Source organism: Ptychodera flava, chromosome 12 (genome assembly GCF_041260155.1).
Source record: "Ptychodera flava strain L36383 chromosome 12, AS_Pfla_20210202, whole genome shotgun sequence".
NCBI classification, from domain to species: domain Eukaryota; kingdom Metazoa; phylum Hemichordata; class Enteropneusta; family Ptychoderidae; genus Ptychodera; species Ptychodera flava.
In genome coordinates this window covers 30,140,515-30,162,784 of record NC_091939.1, presented here as the reverse complement: position 1 = coordinate 30,162,784, position 22,270 = coordinate 30,140,515, and the positions used below count along the sequence as shown (strand labels likewise).

Sequence of the window (22,270 nt, the reverse complement as noted above, 5' to 3'; positions counted from 1 at the left end):
TGAAAAGTAGCAAACAGGATGTCCCATGACTATCTTCTTGCAATTTGTTGTTGGAAAACTTGAAATGGCACTGAATTTGGCATAAAGTATGCACGGCAAAGTCCGGTTATTTTTACTGAGTTCGATAAAGTCATTGTTCGGCAAATACTTGGCTTCCTCCTGGAGATATTCCGCTTTCGCAGGATTCAGTCCGTCTGGATGTTGTTCCACTGGATTACTGTCGCAGACATCTTCGTTGTGGTAGATGATGTTTGTCCTCGTTGGAACATCTTGGAACAAATGTTCATGGATTGGTTCTTTCAGCTGTTGTTGTTGTTCTGGCTGGAGGTGTGCCAACTTTGTAGACTCCAGCTTCTCCAGGATTTCTGAGTTCTGAAGCTTGACCGAGCCCAGCTTTGAGTTTAGAGTATTTTCACTCAAGTCAGTTTCAGTATCACTATCTTCATAATGGTTTGAACTGACTGCACTGACAGGCTGAGTTATAGTAGGATTGTCCCTATCCAAATATGGCTTAAGCATATTTATGTGACATAGCTGTTTTTGTTTTCGCCTGTCAGGTGTTATTATGATGTAATTTAAATCACTCAATTTCTTATCAATTAGGTATGGCCCAAAGTAACGAGCATGGAGTGGTTTGCCAGGAATTGGAAGTAGGACAAGAACTTTTTGACCTGGTTAAACTTCCGTTTTGAGGTGCTTTTATCATATTTGGTTTTCATTGACTGCTGAGATGACTCAAGATTTCCTCTGGCTAATTCACATGCTTTAGAGAGTTTTGTACGAAAATCTGACACGTATTGCAAAATATTCAGACAATCATCATCGTCTGATAGGAATTTCTCTTTAACGAGCTTAAGTGGGCCACGGACTGTATGTCCAAATACAAGCTCAAATGGGCTAAAACCAAGAGACTCCTGAATTGACTCTCTAACAGCAAAGAGCAAAAATGAATTCCTTCATCCCACTGTTTCTCTGTGTCAAAACAGTAGGTCCTAATCATGTTTTTCAAAGTTTGATGAAATCGCTCAAGAGCACCCTGACTTTCTGGATGATAGGCGGATGACCTATACTGTTTAATGCCTAGCTGATCCATTACTTGTTGAAAAAATACCAGACATAAAGTTGGAGCCTTGATCGGACTGGACACATTTAGGGAGGCCAAATAAAGTGAAAAATTTGACTAAAGCTCTCACTATAGTCTTTGTCTTTATATTTCTCAGTGGTATGGCTTCTGGGAACCGAGTTGATGTACACATTATTGTCAGCATGTACTCATTTCCTGATCTTGTTTTTGGTAAGGGCCCAACACAGTCTATTAGAATCCTACTAAATGGTTCTTGAAATGCAGGAATTGGCTGTAAAGGGGCCTTTGGAATCGTCTGATTTGGCTTTCCTACCATTTGACATGTGTGACAAGTTTTACAGAAATGTGCTACATCCTACCTGAGATTAGGCCAATAAAAGTGAGTGAGAATTTTATGATAAGTTTTCCTGACTCCTAAATGACCAGCCCAAGGGGTTTCATGGGCCAGGCGCAATATTTCAGCACAATAGGGCTTTGGAACCACAATTTGATGTTTTATGGCCCAATCGTCATCAACTAAGACATCTGGGGGTCTCCATTTACGCATGAGAATACCAGATTTTGTATAATTGGAAACAGGGCTATCTGATGTTTCACCATCATTGTCTACCCTGTCAAACAAACACAAAATATCTGGGTCTCTGTGTTGTTCTACGATGAGATTTGATCTAGAAAATGTCTGACCTTGGTCAGCAGAAGTTTTACTGGAAGTTTCAAATCCACGAGGGATAACGGAATGCTCCGTGTCAAACACCTGACTGAGAAAGGTGTCATTTAAGTCAACATCTGTGACATTATTTTTGAGAGTATTTTGATTCTCGGAAGTTTTCTTTGACATGGCTCGAGTAATGGCACATGAAGGATATAAATCGGGTATCTCTTGTTCAATTGGCTCTGGATCTTGATCTAAACTAGGATTATCAGTCACAAGTGGATTAGTAATGACCTTGTCCCCAGCAAGGTCGTTTCCAAGAAGAAGGTGAATCCCTTCAAAAGGCAAAAAAGGCCTAATACCTAAAGCCACAGGTCCAGAAACAAAGTCCGAAGACAAATAGACATTATGGAGAGGAACAGGAATGTAGTCATTACAATCTACCCCCTTAATAAGAACTTTAGAACCTGAAAATGACTTTTCAGAAAACGGCAGGGTATCTGCCAACAAAGAGACTGGGAAGCCCCGGTATCTCTTAAAATTTTGACAGGGGTAGCGGAAGAGAAATCACTAGAAAGTGATATAAAACCATTATGAATAAATGGCTCGAAAATACCCATAATGCTATCTTGAGAAGAATTGACCTTGACCTCATTAATTGGGGATAAGAGGGGTTTAACCTCAGAAAATGTGTTGCACACATTATTAGACTCTAATTGAGTTGATGAAGAAATAAAGCCGGTTGGCTTAGATCCACTTTGACCACTTTGACCTTCACGTTTTCTTTCATAATTTGAAACACTCTGACATTAAATGGCCGTCTTTCTTACAATAATTACAAGAAAGTGTACCAAACTGTTTTTCAGAAGGAGATTGAGACTTGGGATCTGATGATGTGGGAGTGTTACTTGAACTCTGTGAACTGTTGTCATTTGATTTTCTACTGTCCTTTGAAAAATTCTTGGATGAAAAGGAGGAGTTAAATTTACCTGCATTGTTTCTGTAGGAAAAGGACTGGGATGGTTTGCTGAGAAATGAAGATTTGTGGGTCAATGAATAATCATCGGCCAAACGTGCAGCAACCTCTAATGTATCTGCCTTTTGTTCATTGATAAACGTCTTGATGTCACTCCGGATGCACCTTTTAAATTCCTCAATCAAAACAAGTTGTCGTAATTTGTCATAATTCTGACTGACCTTTTCCGAAGAGCACCAACGGTCAAACAGTTGTTCTTTTGTTCGAGCAAATTCAACGTAAGTTTGATCTTTCACCTTCTCACAATCCCTAAATTTCTGACGGTAAGCTTCAGGCACCAACTCATAACCCTTGAGAATTAATTCCTTCACAGAATCATAATCTGAAGCCTGCTCTACTGACAACTGAATGTAAATTTCTCTGGCTTTACCCACCAAAGCACTCTGCAAAAGCATAGACCAGGACTCCTTAGGCCAATTCAGACTCTGAGCAATTTTCTCAAAATGGAGGAAAATATTTATCAACATCCTTTTCTTGGAAAGGGGGAACTAACCTGAAATGCTTATTGATGTCAAAATTGTCTGAAGGGAAGAATTTTCCTGACTTTCCAAGCTCTAAACGTCTCATTTCTAACTGCAGTCGGTGTTCTGCTAATTCTCTTTCCTTTTCTTTTTCCTCTCTTTCTTTCTCCCTTTGTCTTTCTTCCATTTGCAATTCTTTTTCTTTCATTTCCAATTCCCTCTCTTTCTGTCTTTCTTCCATTTCTAATCTTTCCTGCCTTTCTTTTCTTTCTGTCTTTCTTCCATTTGCAATTCTTTTTCTTTCATTTGTAATTGCATTTGTATTTTTTCTTTTTCTAATGCCAATTTTTAAGCTCCAAATCTGCCTGAATTCTAATTCTAATTTTTTGAGTTCGAAGGAAGACTCAGGCTCATAATCTTTTAAGGCAGACTCTTCAAAATGGCCAGAATTAACTAAATGTTTTGCAATCTTGAATTGAATTTCTCGCTTGCGCATAGATCTTTTGACTTCTACTTTAAGGAAATTGCCAGTGCTATGAGGTTGTCTTTTCTGAGGGAATTAAATGTGTCCTGATCAAGGTCATCCATAAATTCGTCTGGCTTAAATTCCGCCATGATTGAATTTCGCTGAGTTCACAGTATACAGTAGTTTGAAAAGGTAGGCAAAATGTTGTCAAACGGCTCAAAATATTCGTCTCCCGGACGAGCCCCCAATTTGTTACGTGCAGAGAAAACGAACAAAGGGTGAACTCAGCAGTTAACGTTTAAACAAAATTTATTACGAAAATAAAACTAATTGCTAAGTCAGGGATAGAGTACAAGCTTTAAAGTGTACAGACTACTTATCTCAGCTGGGACGGCAAAGCTCCAGTCTCAGAGTTGTAACAGTCAGTTGGATGAATGAACAGTCCTTGCAGGCTTGAAGCTGCACAAAGTCCACAGTATAAATCCAGCGTTGGCAGTGAAGGTCTTGAAAAGTCTTGAGAATGACTACTGCTGGAGTTTAGTAACACACAAGAGACACGATCCCAAAAGTCTGACTGGAAGCTGAGCACGTCCCTTTATAAAGGCATATAAGAACAATCTAGAACTTTTATTGACATGCTAATACTGTTCTAAAATTATCTCCCTTACACAACTAATCAACTTTCCAGAACATTCCAAAACATGACTAATTGAATTCAAGGTTGTGAGGTCATCAAGGGCAGTGACCTTGGGAATGTTCTAGACTAATTGAACTCAGGTCATGATGAGTGTGGGGAAATGACCTACATAACAACATAAATCTACAGTCCCATAAAGATCACAGGGTCATTTGTTCTATTACTGGAGAAAAATTGCGACAAACTTGAGCAGGGACTCGGTTGATTTCATCATATTTCACTTAAATACAGAATGTTAAGGATTTTCAGTTCTGTCAATATAAGTGGCAGCTCAGTAACAGTTGAATGTCACTTTTTCATCAACTAATCATGAAGCGGTTGACCTTGTGCCAAGTTGTGGCCATCTGTGTAAACCTATGGCGACAATCAAAAGTGTAGATTCATATAATTACACAAACCAACCCAATCAAGGATGGACAAGTTTAGACATAAGTGAGTCCCGCACCTGTTTTCGGTCATATTTGTATTCTCTAGGTCACTTAACTGTTTGTGATGCTCCAAGCAAAAACTGAGTGTTCTGTGTCCTTAGATCTGCATTTTTGCTTTCTAAGAAATACTGATCATACAGCCCTAGCATTATGATCTAAAATCTCAGGAGACAAACTATAGAACGAGCAATCATCTCTTTTTTTCCAGCCGAGGTTGAAAAATTGCAGCGTCACTTAGACCTGCTTCGGCAGGAGTATGTCAAGTTACAGAACAAGCTGGCAGAAGTAGAACAGAAATATAACATGTCTGCCGCGGCTGGAGGCAACCTTGATGAGGACAGTTTTGTTTCAAGGATGCTGAAAACTGTAGCTGATCTGTTTGACAGAGAACTTTACAGGTGAGTGAGACATCCTTTGATGTTGGGTCTTATTGCAAAACTATGGTAAATCATGGAGTATTTTTCACTTCCTAGATCCCAGACATTCACCATTGTGAATTGAGAACTGTATTAAAATTTCAGACTACTGCTTACTTGTCTACTATGAAATACTCCTCTGAGCAATATCCTCAACCCTTTAAGTGCTTTAATTTTCCCTCTAAAATTTTAGTGCAACATTTTACCAATTTTTATGATTTTTAGCTCATATTTGGTATGTATATTTTTGGTATAGTTTTGACAATTTTGGACCAAATGGACATCACTTTTCATTTGTTACAGTTGTTGATCAAAATTTTGGAGAAATACTGAAAAAAATTGAATGTAAAGCCAGCAAAAATTAACTTTGGCACTCAAAGGGTTAAGGAGTTTAAAGATGTAGAAAGACTATGTCAATGCTGATGATGTTTGATTAGTTGATTAGCATCCATTATCAGTCTTCACTGCAGTGCCCTTTATACACTGTCTCATTCTAATTTGTAAGAAACTGGTGAATATCATCACTTGATGTACAAGAGTATAGCATTCAGTGTCCTCTTGTTTTTCCTTTTCACTTCAGTGATTTAGTTGTGAAAATAGACGGACGTGACATCAAAGCTCACAAGTTTGTCCTGGCAGCACGCAGTGACTCTTGGGGAGTTCCTGACTTGGCTAATGTACAGTCATTAGACTTCTCAGGTAAGACCCATACAGAGCTGTCAGATATCACTCAAATTTGTCAGCACTCTTTTAAGGTTATGATTAAAGATTCTTTCAGTTTGACTCAACTGAAGACTATTTTATCCCAGCCTTTCATGTGCACATCTTGGGGTACCTGGCATAATAAGAAAAATGACTGAAAGGTCATATACTATTGCAATATAGACAGTGTCATATACTATTGCAATATAGACAGTGTCATATACTATTGCAATATAGTGTCATATACTATTGCAATATAGACAGTGTCATATACTATTGCAATATAGACTCATATACTATTGCAATATAGACAGTGTCATATACTATTGCAATATAGACAGTGTCATATACTATTGCAATATAGACAGTGTCATATACTATTGCAATATAGACAGTGTCATATACTATTGCAATATAGAGTGTCATATACTATTGCAATATAGACAGTGTCATATACTATTGCAATATAGACAGTGTCACATGATCCCAGTGGTCTGAGTAAATTTTGACTAGAATTGTTTAAAGTAAATTTTTTATGGCCAATAAGTGGTCACAAGCGTAGGCAAAACTGAAGAGAACTGGACCCGTGCTACTCTTTGATGCAGTTCAGAGTTATCTTGGGGGGTCCGTTTGTATTAATTCAACATTAAAGGCGTACTTAGGCAAGCACTGATTTACACCATTAGGATGTAGCTCAGTGTTCTACAAGTGTGCCCAAACTTGACTCCTGAACTTGTAAGGTCTTAGTGCTTCCCATTAAAATAGTTCTATGAATCTACTTAACATCACTTCGTAGTACTTAAATGTTGGTATCATACTCTTGAGTTGTTTGGTTAATAGTGTGCTGTATAGATATGTTTTGAATGCAGTATAGTTAGTACCAAGTAGCAGAGTTTTTATAGACGTTTGTTGACATTAACATGTTTGGTGTTTAAGGTGAAGTACTACGAATTACGTCAAAATTAGGTTGTGGTGTCATTTTCTTGAAACTTTGCGCAAATATTCTTGGAAGTTGTGCAAGTGCAAAAATGAAATACGAAATGAGGGTCACGACGCTCGTTTCCATGGAAACGGACGTTAAAATGGCGTCGTTAGAAATGAACAAAAATGATATAATTCACTTAAACTAAAGAAAGCAATTATAAAACGCTTAGCAAATGAGTTAATTTTAATAAATACCAAGGCTTAAGATCCATATCTATCGAATGCATAGTTTTCATGATGTTTGTAAAGAAATTTTAACATAAGTATCGATTAAAAAATGACGATATCGAAATTATATCACTATATAATTTTCGAACTTTCTTCCTGTCGCTTTGAATGATGTCATTTTGACCAAACTTGGCGAATAAAATCCTGACATAATACCATTTAGTTTACACTTTTAATAAAAGGGTGTCACCATGCTACTTTTTACAATACATGTATCTCCAGGTGAATGGGTAATATGCGCCATGTAAATGGGAGAGAAATGTTAATTTTTCGCTAATATTGAATAAAAACCAGCTTCCTTGGGGTCAAAATATGACAAGGTTGTAGGTCACATTTATTTCTAAGAGACTGGGTCAAAAAATTAGGCAAAAACACAATTTCAACAATGACAGGTGATGTTAAATACATGCACTACAAAATAACCCATTTGCGGCAGGCTGGAGTTAAATCTGCGCAGAAACGTTCTAAAGCGTATGCGCGTCCGAATTCGTCGCACTTTACCTTAAAGCCTGTTTGAGTTTGGGAGCAATAGAGTATTGACACCATACGATTATCTATCAAATAATGTAAGCAAGTCACATGTTAATTTTGTCATTGCGAAGTGGTACTATAGGCTATTACCATTCTGTGATGTGACCAGAATCTAACCCTGATATTTTCACATTTATAGATGTACTCTTTGCTGTAAATATTTTTGTCAATCATGATACAGATGGAGTATAAAGCATTCATGCTCTTGATTTATTTTGTATTGAGTCAAACCTTCTTTTATTAACAACAATGTATGTACTTTAATGGTAGTGTTTGCTTTCGAGTTGTCAAAACAAATTGTTTGTGATTAATAGCAATAAGAAATTTGTGTCAAACTCACTAGTGTTTGCCTCACGTTGAGATTCCAACCCCATTTATCAAAGCTGAGCATTGTGATATTGTAATTTTTGAGAAAAGTTTGACAAAAGAACCAAAAGAAATGAATAACATATTAAAATCTTTTTAAGTTCTAAAATTTAGTGTGTACAGACATCCAATATTGCTATACACAGTTCCTTAACAGTTTCTCAAATGATTGTAAAATTAAATGACAGAATAGTGAAAGCAATTTGTAGTTAATTTAAAACAATTCGAAGCATTGTTAATGTTATCATCATAGAGCTTCTGAAAAAATTTCAGGTCAGTGTAATCTATTATGGATGACATTTGCAGTGATTTATACATACACTACCATACATAGGCTAGGTGAACAAACTTTTTGAAAGTGACAGGTCCTTAGTTACGAAGATAGAGGCCCTTCTATTGTACAACACACATGTTACTATGTAAGAAGTGTCTGCGGTATGTGTATATTTTTGTTACATGTACATCAGTCAAACATGAAGGAAATATTTAATTTTTTCCCTTCAATGTTAAAAAAATATTTTTACCGTCATAAATCTCAAATGAATACGCCTCACAATTTTACAGTCAACAAATAGTAAAAAATAAAAAGTAAACAGAGAACAACAAAGCAAAGGAAATCTTTTGTGCATAAAAATATGTAATAATGAAACTGCTAAAAATGCATGTAAGTACTGCCACCATCTGATTTTAGAAAAAAAGGATAGATGATCTTTGAATAGATTTAAATTAATTTTAAATTCTTGTACATGAGTTTAGTAATTTTACACAAATTTACCAAATGTCAACATAGCACCAGCTCATAAAGGATGATATGGTTCTACACAAAGGCTTCATTGACTGTGTAGATTTTGCCATACACATTTGATAACAGTAGGTAGATATCCTTATGTCGATGCAATGTTAAATATTCCAAATATTTGCTAATGGTGTGGGTCAGGGATGTAGCCGGAAGGAAGCTTAACCTTTTTCTTATCAAGAGGTTTGCCGTCCACAGATACCGGGTTGAATTTAGTTTAAAAGTTTGCTAAATTTTTGATCAAAGTGCCTTTCTCAAGTTTCATTTCATTTGATATGTGATCTGTTCAATTTCGTGTAAGTAGTGGTAGATGCAATCATGTTTATTTTTGAAATATTAACATCACAGAAGTTACTGTCACTTATTCATTCAGAACTTAAGTTTGTTGAGATCTCTTGGGGTCAAATGTCGACATTTCTGCATAATTCGACTTGATAGGTAAAGGAGTGACCTTTCTCTGACCTCATGATGAAACAGCAGTTGCTGTAATTGCATAGAGATTGTAACGGGGTGGTTGTCAAGTCACATGCTATTCACTAGGTGTTATCGGTTGTCTCATGTTATGCTGAGTATGGAAGCGTGCCGCTTTGTGTTGCTTGTTAGTCCCCACAGACAAAGTCCGGCAGAACTTATAGATTTGGTTGTGTCTATTTGTGCCTCCGTGCATCAGTCCAAACGTCCTTTCACACAGATTTCTCAGATATGCCTAGAGCGATTCCATTCAAATATGGTACAAGGATTACTACATATTGCATACATATACACGTTGATTTGTTTTATTATACAATCCAATATGACCATCATTTCTGCCAGTGGTTTCCAAATTTATTGAATAAATGGGGACTATGTCATCGACAGTGACTTGTTCTATATTGTGTTGTGTCGTATCAATTTCAAAGTCACTATGACTTCACTAGTAGAAGTAGATTAAAGTAGATTTACTGCAATAAGACTGTGTGCAAACAGTACAATTGTGTGATATTCTCGCCATGAAAAACTTTGAATCCAAATGGTTCAAGTAACTTGGTTTCCTTGTATGAAAGAATGTTCTCGTCATTCTAGAAAAATATTGGTTTGCTGTGTTTACTGTTTATTTTATGTATTCAATCAGCATATTTGCAGTTTATATACAGACAATCCTGGAGGCAAGTGTTTGACATACAATTTGCATTGATTTGCCAGTGTATTGCACTATGGCCAAGGAGTTTTGTAGTGTGTATATTAGTATCAATGTGCTCACCCAAAATCAATGTTTTTTTTGAAATTTTGCTTAAATTTAAAGAATTGTGGAAATTCTTTGCACAGCCCTATATTTTTACATATGAACTGAAAGTATTGCTTGTGTTACAGGCACTTTCTCTGCATCATGACGCATCATATTGGCTGAGAGGACACTCTGATTACCGTAGTATAGTTAAATGCTTGGATAGAAATACATACCGCTAAGTATCTATATATTTTGTGTATTTTGAAGTCAAGGTGTCTTAAAATTACAAACACTGAGCACATAATGCTTTTTTACGCCCATCAGTCTGTATTTTTTGTCTGAAACTTTTAAGAAACACTGATAAATAGTGTTAGACAAATATAGGAATAATACAGGAAGAATATTGGTAAATGAGTCGTGACAAATCAGTGAACCTTACGGATGAAAAACATGGTGTAATGCACAGCATACAAGGTAATTTGTTTCATCGGTGAAATGGATTAGTCTGTCTGTGAAATACTTCATAGCAAATAATTGCTAGATATTTCTGATGAAAATCTCAATGCTTGTCTTTGTATCTATATATTAAAATGGAAAGAAGCTCCAAAGCTTTGGTTTTCTTTGTTGCGATTGTTAATATGTCCACTTTTGTGTCTCTGTCTGTAGACACTGTGTAGTATTTAGTTACATTTTCCTGCAGTAGTTTGGTTTTGCTGTACAGCCTATAGACAGAAGTAACTGACAACATAATTTGAAGGTTTTTGAACTGTCAAGACTGACTGAAGTGTGGTTATTCGCTGTGTCATTTTCACAATGCTGTATCATTAAATCAGTGCATCGTTCTCTGCTGATGAATGCATTCCCGGCAAACGATGCGTCTTTCACCATCCTGGTGTTTGATTTGGTCCCAAGATGATCAAAGCAATGCCATCAAATCATCATCAATAAACTTAAAATGAGATCAAACACATATCCTTCCATAAATATTATTATTATTATGACAAAGGTGATCCCGTGTATGTCATGGGCACACACTCCCAAACACAGTACTGGTGTACTCTACAGGAATACTCCTCCCATGTTTTCACTTTTGCAGAAATTAAGCAAAGACAGTTTGCTGTACTACATCAACTCAATGATTTATATCAGACACACAACACAGGGCCATTATCCAAGTGATCAGTTACAGTGTTTTTGCTGGCTCAGCTTGATTTACTGTAGACAAATCTATTAATCAAACAAAGGTGACATTTTGAAAGTACATTGCCTATTCCATTTAATGATTTATTACATCACTGTTTATGAAACCAATTCTCTCAACTGACTCATTTATGTATTTAAGCATTTTAGGTCAAGCTTTGTAAATAAATCACGCTTTGATTCATTTGAAATTCATAGATGCAGAGACATCTGCACTGATAATGCATAAATCTTATGTTTTTACCCATCTCAAACTCCCTTGAATGTGTGAATATTGAAATGTGTTATTGATATAGACATATTTCTAATGAAACAAAATCTTATGAGCAATGTCAGTAGGTTTGATATTTGTTATATTGTACTTCAAACAGATTTGTAAGGTATTAATTAACAGATTTCATCTGGTGACATGATATTCTTGCAGTGTACACAGAGAAATGAGGTTGATGTTACCAACAGTTAACTTCATACATATATGTAAGGAAATGGTGTGAAATTGATTGATTATCATCATAACACTTCCATTACTGTTGGGACGGTCGCAGATCGCAGAAGTGCCAGAAGCAAAATTAACTTGTTTACAGGGAGGATGATTTTAAATCAATTTAATCTATCAAGCCGTCAAACTTATATTTGTGTGACTGCGAAGAAGGTCATACAATCAAAATCTGCAGAGTATTTTTAAGAGCAGAGTCAATTTAATGTAGTACATTACTTTTTATCTGTGATCATAAACAAACTTGCAAGTGTACAAAGTACTTATTGACATGTACTTCACAAAACTCAGTACAATTTGTAGAATCATAAAACTAAAGAACAACACGTACAGAAAGGGCCAACAACATTGTAGATGTCTGTCTGGCATTTTCGATAGAGTTTAATATCTTGTCAATATGATCCTTTATGTAGTTACAATTTGATGATGTTGTATCGTTTCATATGAGTGGTACTCACTAGCTATTAAGTGAAACAGTTACATTGTGTTCTCTGTGTGGCGTCAGGACTTCACACTGGAGAAACAAATTTTGTTCTCAAAATTCATGCACCTTAGACAATCCCTTATCCAATCATGGTACATCACAATAAAAGTGGAAAAAATCCAATGGAGCTTCTGCCGACACAAAATAGATACCAGTATCCTCAGTAGACTTTTCAAGCTTAACGCACTTTTTCCCTTCATCAAACATCTTTCTTTTAGAGCAACCATTCTCGCTATCTTAAACAACTTGTGTCTTGTGCTAAGGGGTTAAACTGCATGTTATTGACATGCATTGTGGGTAAAGAGTTGGCTTCTCACCACAGCAAGTTTGAGATAGTAATCTGATAAATACTTTTAGCCCAAATGCAATTCTTTTCATGGCAAAAAGTTCTTTTTGTTTGTGAAACTGATCTGAACTAATGCATCTTTTCAACTTTTCCAGTGATTCTAGTGTGAAAACTTTATTCTGACTTCTATAATCTTATGTTTTACCTGTAGAAATCTGCCCTGTTGAAAATATTAGTGACTGCCTGAGACTTTTTTGACTCACTTAGGTGGCAAAATGGTATTTAAGGTACCTAGACATAGCATAAAGAGGCATGTACACTATTCCATCATTGAAATCAACAAATAATTACGGCATGAAAATTTTGGCCTGTGATACTTTGTCAATAAATAATGTCTACATTACATAAGCTAATAATTTGATTTGATTTGATTTGATTTGTAGGTATACAGTATGACGTTGGTATAACTTTGATGAGGTGGGTTTACACTGATCAAGCCGATATCAAATCTGATGACACCTTTGTTTTACAACTTCTGAGAGCAGCAAGTCAATTCAAACTGACAGGACTGGGTGATCGGTAAGTAGACTGCATGTACTTGGGAGTATTTGCAGGCAAAAATTTATTCAGTATCAAGAGTTCTACTTCAGCTCTACAGTCTTGCATATTTTAACTGCATAGGCAGTAAACAATATTCACTTCATTTCCTTCACAGATGTGAGAAGGCACTGATGTCATCCGTTAATGTCAGGAATTGTATCAAATTTTATGCCACAGCCGATGAAATCGGGGCTGTTAAATTAAGAGAATATTGCTCTGAAATTATTTCAAACCATTGGGTAAGTTCTAGTTTCGTAATCAGACTGTTTCTTCTTAAGATTGTTAGAATATTTATTGGCTTCCATAGACAGACGTGATCAGTATTGCAGAGTCTATTGTGAGTAATTGTATTGAAAATGTAAAACTTTCATGTTGAGTTAAATCAACATACCCAGATTATCAGTGTAATGCAGGGTTGTGATGCAACTTATAGAAAACATTAAGTCCTGATTCACTAGTTTACTGTTGCATGGTATGCAACTTTTTGGCACTGATACATGCAAAGATCCAGTTGCTGGTAAACAGTTTCTTAAACCTTTACCAATTAACATATGACAGCTATTGACTGGGTACATAAAGTTTGAAATCACCGTCTATGCATGCACACATTCTAGAATATGTAAAGAAGGTGACTTGATAACAACAGATGAAGAATAGTACAAAAAGATCAATGTTGTGTTTTTTTCTTTCTACAGGGTGACTTCAGTAGTGGAGATTTTGTCAGCATGACAGCCCCGTTACTCTACAAGATGTTTAAAGCCAAGACTGAGTATCCATTGCACACAGCTATCAGAAATCACAGAGAAGACGTAGTCTTTCTCTATCTCATGGAGTACGATGCACAGGTAGGTAGCCACCTGGATTTTGTACATGTGCATGTACACGAGGCACACTAGTGTGGCAGTGGTTAGGGTACCGGTCTCACTATCAGAGGATGGTGAGTTCGAGGCCCGTTAATGACAGAGTAAACGGAGCCACTGTGCAAGGATAGTGAGTTTGAAACTCCTGCACGATGTTGTGCCCCTGAGCAAGGCACTTTACTCCTCATTGCTCCATTGGGTAGAGGGCTATGGGTACCTCATCCTGTAAGTGGGCGTTTGCCTGTTAGATGATGGATTGAATAGAAAATAAATAAATAAATATATAATGAAATAGTTATCTATTAATAGTTATCTCAGGGGAGATTAATAATCTACTACTTTGTATTTTGTGTTGCAAAATCAGACAAGAAATTTTGTCAGGTTTTGTGGTTTTGATGTGTGGCAATGAAATATTTGGAGTAATGCCCACTAAGAGCTGATGCAGGAAGATTTTTGTTTATAATGTGTAATCTACACAAGAGTCAGCAAGGAAGTCTTACATGTATACAGCTATACTTTCCAGTTGTGACATTCTCAGTCATAAAGTGTAGTTGATAAAGAAAACAAAAAGAATGCAAGTCAAGATTACAGCACTCCAGTATTAAGTTAGTGTGACTGTATCGGGTACTTTTGTTTTCAGTTGCCAGGGAAACTGAACATCATAGATGACCAAGGTGACTTACCGTTAGACTTGGCCCTAGCAACCAAACAGGAAAGCATAGCAACGGAGCTGGTCAAGCATCGAGTGGACGTAGACATGACGGACAATGATGGAAGATGTCTTCTTCATAAAGCAGTCAAGAGAGGTAGAGTACAGTTTTTTAGCTACTATAGACTATAGTCTATAGAAGCTATTGGGATGGGTATCCGTCCGGCGTCCAGCGTCAGTCTGTATGTATGTATGTATGTATGTATGTATGTATGTATGTATGTACATGTATGTATGTATGTCCGTTTGTGAGGCGTCCGTCCACTCAAATATCTTGAGAACCGCAGTACTTACTGATTTGATATTTGTTGTGTAGATGAAAAATATGATTTTGAGAAACTATGTTTTTTAATTTTTTATATTGTTGAAAATAGGCAAATTAATGCCAAAAAAGGTGTTTTTGGTAAAAAATCTTCTTCTTCATAACCGCTGGTCAGACAGCTTTGTTATTTGGTATACAGGTCCCAGGGATAACCCAACTTAGATTTGTTCAAATTGTGATGAAATATGCAAATGTGTATTTTTAAGGAATTTTTTTGTCATTTTTGGTCAAAATTTGACTTACAATGTATGTAATTCTTGTACTGTATAAACCCTATCAATTCACCCAGAAAAAAAATAATTAATATGATTTTAATAATTGAATTAATTAGGAAATCATCAAAGCCAAAATAATTTTAGTGTGGAATTATCAGAAAGTTCAACTTTTTTTGACAGTTCATAGTGAAATGCTTACCATCTTGGAGGATTAAAACATGTAAAGGCAACTTTCCTGAATCCCAACTTTGATATATTCGGAACCACCATTCATGTTATCTAAAAGAAACTGCTCGTAATAGTTTGTCATGATAGGGAGGTCAAATAAATAGAGATAGAGAAAGCTCTAATTTCCATTTATGGTTGACTTGGTAAGGATAAAATAAGATTACTTTTTGAGGAAAAAAATAGAGTGGTCAATTAAAAGAGTGGTCAAAGTGATAGGGTTTTTATGGTAAAGCTTGGCTGTAAGATTCCTTGTGCTATTTATAGCAATTATGCAATCTGTGTAAACAGTGCAATGAAAGTGTAACATGATTCCTTATAATGCTTTTGATGACCTTGAACTTCTTAAGTTACAAACATTTGTCTCTTCAGTGTGCTTTCTCTGAGTACGTACAGTCTCAACTTATTCAACAGAACTTACTTACAATGTTAATTAGAAAGTTAAAATGTGCTTGGTTAATAGGATGAAAATACTGATATTAAAAATAACCAGCTCAAGATTCTTTATAACCTGACAGATATGCTGTTTTTTATGACGTAATCTTGATTTAAGCAAGTCTTGTTTACTTTAATTAGAATGTAATTAACTCTCGTTTATTTGCTATTATAGACTAATATTGTCTGATGAAATATGCAAATCTGTATTTTTACGGAATTTTTTCCATTTTTGGTCAGGCCATCCTGAAATGAGCTATCAAAGATATCCACCTTCTTCATCAATACATGTGTCACAAAAGGTTATTCTCTACATACACAGCAGAGCTCTGTCAACTGTTGAGTCGCTTGTTTTTTCAAAACTGCTGGTCAGACAGCTTTAATATTTGGTTTACATGTCCCTAGGATGACCTTATTGAGATAAGTTCATACAGTCAGGAAATACTTAATTTTGTATCCATGTCTATAGTAGCTTCAGGGACTTTGGCCCTATGTTTAAAAAGATTTTGGTGACAGCTGTCATACTTGTGCTTGATTAGAAAGTACAGTGTTTTGTAGATCATGCTAAAATTCTGACAACTTCTCTTTGTGGTGAACCATCAGTTTGAGGTTGGTATGTTGCTGTGTGGTTTACACACTGAAGTCTTCACAAACTGTACCTGTACACCGCAAGTTTGCATCTGAAATACAATGTACAATCTGTCCATTCACCCACATCAATATTTCTATATAAACTTTAATTAGATATTGTGAATAATCTGATGTTATTTTTAACTGGTTCAACTGTAGAGTGATAAAAGCAAGGTTTAATGATGTGAGACTGATGTGGAAAAGTCATATATTATATATTATATATTATATACCTACATGTAAGGGATTACGTGCCGGAGGGAAGGTGACCATTTACCCAATGTCAGGAGGGCAAATAGTCTCCTGCATAGAGGGTACATAGTCCCCTTTTTTGTGGCTATGTTTCAGTTCATGCCTCTCCTAAGTTATTTTCCTACCAAATCTCTGGTTAGATATGCAAAGAACATTAATGTGCTTGATTTCCATAATAGACAAAACTGCGTCAAAAAATAAGACGATTTTCGTCATTGAATGATGCATGAATACATTTGAATCACTGTTACGCAATTATTCAATTTTTTGCCTAATTTTGTAAAAACTCTGAATTCCTATGTAAAATATGTAATTTTGGTCACTTTTAAATCCCAAAGGTGTCAATGTGAAAACAATTCCAGTCATTTTCAGTCAAATGATAACTATTCAACTCCCTACATATCTAAAACCACTGAATCCTATACGGCATGCGGTGTTTGATATATCAAGCATAATGAGTGTCTATGTTACTGTCACTAAAACAAGATTCACTCATAAGTCTTTGAATATTAACATCCCAAAGGACTGAATAAAAACTTGACCTGGTTTGGCAAGTCTTAAAATACCAATATAATAGTGATACTGAATTCAGGTTGGCAAAGAAAAAAATCGTCCGCCCACTTGAAGATTATTTGGTATATGGTCCATTCTTGTTTATGCCTCATCTGCACCTTATTTGATATTGGTGGAATTAACTTGTATTCTCCTTTAAATGATTGCGTTTAGTATGTTGTATAGTCAATCTGATTAAAATCAGATGTAGAGTACGGCGACGTCTTCTTATGCGTACGCGGTATTCTCTCGCTGTCGCCTCTCACTACATCTGACCAACTCCCATAGAAGGTCGCGTTCAAATCTCGTGCTCTGGCCAGAACAGCCGACCTATCAGAAGGCGCCTTACAGACAACAATAGGTATGACTTGCGAGCATGCGCGAAGAAGACGTACGAAAATCGAAATGGCATCGAAGTGTGTAGCCGAGCCATCCACGCAGTTGGAAACTGAGAAAGCTGCCGAAGAGTTGCAGTTGGACCCTAACGTAAGTTTTTGTGGTTCGATATGTTGAAGAAACAAGATAAACAAACTAATATGATTATGAATTGTAGACTGAAATTTTAAAGCGGGTCGTGTTGTGCACTTATCGCTGCAGATTTGAGCAACGATCGGAGGGTCCTGCCGTCTGCCCGTCAGGAAATTTACCTTCCATACTTACTATAGAACCAGATAAAATTGTCATCCCGGATCCCCAAAACGTTTATTTGTGAACGAGTATTTGATGTCCGAACACTGCCCGGCAAGTCGAGAACTTAACGCTCCAATATTGATGTTAGTTGTGAGACAGGACACGGGCATTTTGAGTAAAACAGACTCTTATTTTGCAGATTTCTATTATATTAGTGGCCTTTGGTATTGATATACAGACTCACTAAAGTAATTGGAAGGTTACGGGCAGGTGACGGGACCCCACGGGCAGCGACGGGCAGTACATGTAGTAGGACCGACGATTTTTCTGATGTATAATTCTCGGATAAAAACAAGGGAACCCGACATCGCGATCGAGCTCGGCCCCTCTGATGCTCTGTGATTATATAGCAGAAATTGACAGTGGTGATCGACAGAGTTTTTTGCGGGGCTGGGTTCTCTCTTGATGTGAGTTGCGCACGCTAGGTCCGTGTGGCAGGGCTTTGTGTCATTAATTGCTGTGCCGAGCAGAATTAGTGATATGCATATAACAAATTCTTTATTGACATTTTTTGTTAGGTTTTTGAAAAAATTGGCGTCAGATGTCTAAAGCCTGCTCAACTGGAGGGATTGAAATGTCTTCTTTCAGGCCATGACGTGCTAGCGATCTTGCCTACAGGCTATGGTAAATCGCTGATATACCACATGTTTCCACATTTTTGTCAAGGGAGTAATTCTGTTGTGCTAATAGTGTCCCCTCTTGTGTCACTTATGAAAGATCAGGTAAGAACACAGTTGCATGCATTTGTCTTTGCAAGCTGTTGGTGAAATATGCCAACTTTGTGCAAGCTGTCCTTTGAATTATTGCATTATAGCCATCATTTTTATGTATATTTTATGCAGATGATTTAAAAGTACAGTATTTGGTGTTTAATTTAAATGTGAAACTATTCAAAGATCATTTTAAATATAATTAAACTATTCTGGTGAGTATAGCTACTTTTGTACTTCTGTGTGTTTAAACTGTGTAAACTGAAAGCACTGTTTTCTTACTTGAGTAACTAGTGGCAACTTTCAGTCTTACTGTAATATTTTCAAAGTGTTTGTCTTTTGTTCAGAAATTTGTATAGAATGGAAAAGCCTTGTGAGTAGTCTGATCTGTCTATTATGGCAATCAATCTTTAAAGTAGTATAGGTTCATCACATATATTTTATTGATTTAAATTCTATGTCTGTGGTAAACATACTCGCCATGTCACTATTTTTTTTACAGATATCAACTCTTTCTTCACTTGGATTTGAAGCAGGGATGGTGAGAGATGTCCTGCAAAGTGATTGTTTGCCAACCTATGTTTTTGGGTCCCCAGAAGATTATCTACAGTCAAAAGATAACATAGCTGAGACTTTGCAAGCAAAATATGGTGACAAGATTGTTCTGCTAGTCGTAGATGAGGTTCATACAATACCAAAGTGGTAAGCTGTTTTAGTATATGAAAGTTACCCTTGCGTATTACTTTTTCTATCTGTCCATGTCATTAAAGACATACAAGTCAATCTTGATATCTGCTTGATTCCATGAATTATGGTGAAATCAATGCTGTATGCAGAATGATAAACTAAGACTCATATATGAGGCAATACATTACACAAGAAATGTGCAAGGCTTGATTTTTTAAATGTTCAAAATGTTGTACCCTCCTGTCCCCAGGTAAGTTTTTTTGTGAACTTGTAGTGATGATAAATGTACCTGCCAAACTGCCTTGTACAAGTAAAAAAATGTAAATGAAATGAAATACCATCGTAATCTTTTTTACATAGAAATATTACATTTCAGTATTTCACTTGCTGAAATAAAACTTCTGCTTCTGTGTACTAGTAACTGCTTGTAATTTCATTCTCTCTGCAGGGGAGATAAGCCAAATCTCAGTAATAGAGACAGACGGAAAGCTCAAGAGGGTGCATTTCGTGAATATTTTTCTAATGTTGGGGAACTGCGTTCATTCTTTCCTGATGTCAAACTTCTGGCACTGACTGCCACTGCTTCCAGACAATTACAGTCACAAATCAAAGACAGTTTAATCATCCAGGACTGCAAAGTAATCAACATCTGCCCGAACAAGGAAAATATCAGATACTCCACATTGAAAATTCATGATGATGTAGCATATAATCTGTTTTGGATGGTTGATAAATTAGAAGTTGAAAAGGACACTTTTCCGAGGAAAATATTCTACTGTCCATCCATTGATATGGCTGCAAGACTTTTCACTCTCTTTAGGCTTGAGTGCCCAGGTTTAACACAAAGCATTGGGATGTACCACAGTGAAACTGACACAGCTGTACAAGAATCACATTTACATGAACTCACAAAAGAATCTAGCTCACCACTACGTATGCAATACATCCATTCTTGGCATTGGTGTAGACATTAAAGGTGCACATCACGTCATACATTATGGCCTGGCCTTTGACATTGAAAGCTACATTCAAGAGTCTGGCAGGATTGGGCGTGATGATATGCCTTCTTATGCTGTGCTATTTTTATAGTGGGCGGATGCTGCGAGATGCATGTCCAAAGCTGAAAAATTACACTATAAATGACTCGGTTTGTAGGCGGATGAAATTATTTGATGACTTTGCATCAACTAAAGACATTTCTCTTTTGAAAAACAAAGCCAGCCATCATGGTTGTTGTGATATTTGTGAAAGGAACTGTAAATGTGGTCAGTGTTCATTAGATGCAAATTACTTAGAACAAGTCATCGTTGATGACACAGTCCCCACTTGTTAATGGGTACTTTGATTACATGTCCTCAGAGAGGATAGAGTCCTCTTAATTAATTAGGTCTGTGATAAAATACTTTGATACAGATGGCACTCAATGGCCAAGAATGAGTTCATGGTGATGAAAACATAAAACCAAAGTAGGCCACCATCCTAAAGTTCATAAAATGAGTCCACTAGGAATTAATCAACAGGATGTTGCAAAACATTTTTGCATACAATCCTAACACTTAACAGATTATCACTTGTACCATATTTCATAAAGTTTGATGCAGTATTTACAACACTATGAGATCAACATCTGTATCAAGTTTCATCACATTTGACGTTGTATTAATTTGTGGCTATATCACCCTAATTAGGAAAGTTCATTACTTATGCAATTACAAATTAATTAAAATGACACTGATAAATGTCTTTTTCAATGTTAAAGCAATGTGAGCTTAACATCTGTACAAAGTTTCATGAATTTGATGCAGTATTTCTTGACATATCAGCCTATTTACGAAACTTCAATAATTGACATGTTACTGCTACATGACGTGAAACAAATTGAGGAGCATGTGTATGAAATAGGTCAATGTCCTTGTACCAACTTTGAATGATACTGGTGGCAATATGTCTGAGTTATGGCTCTGTACATAAGAAAATTGTAACAAATCGCCATGCAGCGATATTTGATCTTACTGTTTAAAAAATCAACAAGTATATGTACGACATACGGTAAGTCAATGTACATGTACCAACTTTGAATAAGATCAGTTGAGACTTGCCAGAGTTATGGCTCTCGACATGAAACAACCATAACAAAATTGCTACCATGTGGCCATATTGGACCATCTCGTGAAACCAATCGACATACATATGTATAAATAAGTCAATGTCCTTGTACCAACTTTGAATAATTTGCTTGATACATGTCTGAGTTATGGTTCCGGACATGAAAAAATCGGAAAAAATGGCCACACGGCGGCCATATTGGATTGTATCACAAAACAAATCAATGTGCATATGTATGACATAGGTCGATGTCCCTGTACTAAGTTTAAATAAAATCGGTGAATAAAATCAGTTGAGACGTGCCCAAGTTTTGGCTAAGGACACGAAAAAATTGTAACCAATATGGCTGCCATGCAGCCATATTGGATCATATCATGAAACAAATTGACGAACATATGTATGACATAAGTCAATGTCCTTGTACCAACTTTGAATAAAATCGGTTGAGATATGCCTGACTTATGGCTCTGTACATGAAAAAATCGTTAGAAAATGGCTGCCTGGCGGCCATATTGGATTGTATCACAAAACAAATTGACGTGCATATCTATGACATTGTTCAATGTCCTTGTACCAACTTTGAATAAAATCTGTTGAGATATGCCTGAGTTATGGCTCTGTACATGAAAAAATCGTTACAAAATGGCCGCCTGGCGGCCATATTGGATCATATCACAAAACAAATTGACGTGCATATCTATGACATTGGTCAATGTCCTTGTACCAACTTTGAATAAAATCGGTTGAAATATGTCCG

At 36.3% G+C, this 22,270-nt stretch overlaps 2 protein-coding genes across 2 annotated transcripts in view; both read left to right on the top strand.

Moving 5' to 3' along the window:
• Positions 1 to 22,270, top strand: part of LOC139145584 (rabankyrin-5-like) — a 54,037-nt gene that overhangs the window by 3,044 nt on the left and 28,723 nt on the right. The window contains 6 exon segments of the mRNA XM_070716832.1: positions 5,033 to 5,222; positions 5,821 to 5,939; positions 12,964 to 13,099; positions 13,236 to 13,359; positions 13,816 to 13,965; positions 14,621 to 14,786. Coding sequence (XP_070572933.1) covers positions 5,033 to 5,222; positions 5,821 to 5,939; positions 12,964 to 13,099; positions 13,236 to 13,359; positions 13,816 to 13,965; positions 14,621 to 14,786 — 885 coding nt within the window.
• Positions 16,498 to 20,381, top strand: LOC139145978 (ATP-dependent DNA helicase Q1-like). The gene is made up of 4 exons (XM_070717426.1): positions 16,498 to 17,806; positions 18,529 to 18,732; positions 19,223 to 19,422; positions 19,856 to 20,381. Exons 1-4 carry the CDS (start codon positions 17,684 to 17,686, stop codon positions 20,379 to 20,381), a joined length of 1,053 nt encoding a protein of 350 aa, XP_070573527.1. The 5' UTR covers positions 16,498 to 17,683.